The sequence below is a fragment of the Mauremys mutica genome, chromosome 4, assembly GCF_020497125.1.
Source record: "Mauremys mutica isolate MM-2020 ecotype Southern chromosome 4, ASM2049712v1, whole genome shotgun sequence".
Taxonomy (NCBI): Eukaryota; Metazoa; Chordata; order Testudines; family Geoemydidae; genus Mauremys; species Mauremys mutica.
In genome coordinates this window covers 69,424,294-69,426,373 of record NC_059075.1, presented here as the reverse complement: position 1 = coordinate 69,426,373, position 2,080 = coordinate 69,424,294, and the positions used below count along the sequence as shown (strand labels likewise).

Genomic DNA, 2,080 nt, shown 5'->3' with positions numbered 1-2,080 from the left:
TATTTTGCTATCGTGTATGTGGTCAGGACCCAATGTACTTTACAGCACACTAGAACCAAGTTCTTATTTTCACTTTCCCATTGTTTAAAAACTAATGAAATTATTCAAGTGTTTCTTTATGCTGTAAACTTGTACTTGGGCTCCTACAGGGCTGTCCAGGCATGCCATGTTCAAAAAACTTCCCAAAGCAGAGTTTCTCTTTCTCCCTCACCCTCCTTAAAGCAGGTGCCAGGAAAGGGGGGAGCGTGTCACTTCACCAGTACATCATCTGTTCCACGGCCTAGCTCAGATGCTGCCCCTGCACAGCAAAGGTAGCAGTTCCAGCTCTGGCACCCCAATCCATGCTGTCTGGCTCCATGGAACAGTGCAGAAAGCATTAGCACAATCTTGAGGGGATACCAGAAAGCAAACAGCACCTGCCTGTACCAAAAGTACTGAATTCCAGGGCATCTTCTAAGCCCTGAGGCTATGATTAAGATGAATAGGACAAGTCATCTCCCTTACAACTCTAGTTTCAAACTGGCTGCAGACTTGCATTAGTGCAGCAGTTAACTCTGAAAACATTTAACGAGGAGGAATTTCCAACCCATAAGGGCTAAAAAAATACCTTGAATGAAGAGGGAGATTCAGGACCAGAGAGGTGGTATTATGAGCTACCTAAACTCTATGGTTACTATATGTCTGAGCTGCATCAAATGGTGCAGACTTAACCTTTTCCTCAAACTTTAGTAGCCAGGTTCTGGATTCTTCAAGATGTGGGTGAAGGAGGCACTTGAGTCTATCCCACATTTGTAGCAGCTAACAGTTGTTATAGTAGGGCTGTTCTAGACCCAGTGTGAAGTAGGGCTCTTTGCTGACATTACAATGAAACAAGGATTAAAATCAACAGACCGGACTTCAGTCTTGAAGCATACTTATTGGAAGTTTGCACAGCTGCTAGGTGTGCTGTGCTTATGCTGACTGTCACTCAGCTACATTTCACCAACAGTAACTGAGCACTCCCTTTCCTTTTAAATCATGTACAGAAAGCAGAGAAATGTGTGCTGATACTCAATGGTGGTGTGGAAAGTAATACCTCAGACTTGCAGGGGTTATCAGATTCTCTAACACATTAACAGCTTACAATTCAGGAACTTAGGTTTTGTCTGACACGAGTAGCTTCTGTTCATCTTCAGTGACAACTTACCTGCTCATTAGTTGTTCAAATGTCCTTTCCATAACTTTCTGGATTCCAAGGCGATCAATATCTCTCATTGAGTAATACTGAATGTCATAGTTCTTCAAAATATAGCTGTTGAAAGAAAATTTTAAAATTTTTTTGCTTTTGGCTAAAACGTTTAATACTTTAAACCTTAAACCCCTCACAACCAGCCCACACCATTTAAATATGTAGCACAAGCGAACATGCAGCTCAGACTTCACCACTAAGAAAAAGCTCTCCCCTCCACAGTGGTCTTGCACTTACTGTTCAGCAGGATCCACATCCCTCAGACCAATGTAGACAATATCAGATGTTGAGAGGCAGGGCTTTAGCCAAGAAAAGCCAGGAAGCAGTGGCATCTGCAAGCAGAGAATGGTGGTATATAGCTATGAAGCGACTTCTAGTGGCAGCTGTTTAACAAACTTCCAGTTCACAATGGAAATAATTTTAGGGACTTGTTAAAGTTTTGACACTCACTTCCTCACGCTACCCTCTCTCTGCCCAGAGTGAAATCCTCCTGGGGACAGAAAAGCAAGGTCTAATAGATTGGAAACAGGAAATCTTGATTTAGCCCTAACAATCTCAACCTTGCCCCTTTCATACTATGTTCTAAAACAAACAGCATTTAACGAACATAACATTAAAAAAATAATGAAGTACCTAGTATTGTCTTATGCTGCTGGCTGCCTAGCAGTGTAGGGAAAGCATAGAATAGGGGGCTGGTTCTAGTCCTGCTTTAACAATAACTTGCTCTATCATTGATCACATCACTTAACCTTTCTCCCTCAGGTATAGCCATTTCACAGATGGGTACAAGTGCTTGACAAAAGATATCTTTAAGGCACTTAAGATCTATGCACAAAAGGCACTACAAGGTCA

The 2,080-nt window shown here is 42.0% G+C and overlaps 1 protein-coding gene across 4 annotated transcripts in view; it reads right to left on the bottom strand.

Moving 5' to 3' along the window:
• The window catches only part of ARG2 (arginase 2), a 37,467-nt gene that overhangs the window by 1,792 nt on the left and 33,595 nt on the right, over window positions 1–2,080 (bottom strand). For all 4 annotated transcript variants that reach the window (XM_045014207.1, XM_045014209.1, XM_045014206.1 and 1 more), the window contains 2 exons: window positions 1,466–1,560; window positions 1,187–1,291 (listed from right to left, as the gene is read on the bottom strand). In XM_045014207.1, coding sequence (XP_044870142.1) covers window positions 1,187–1,291; window positions 1,466–1,560 — 200 coding nt within the window. The remainder of the gene's footprint in view (window positions 1–1,186; window positions 1,292–1,465; window positions 1,561–2,080) is intronic.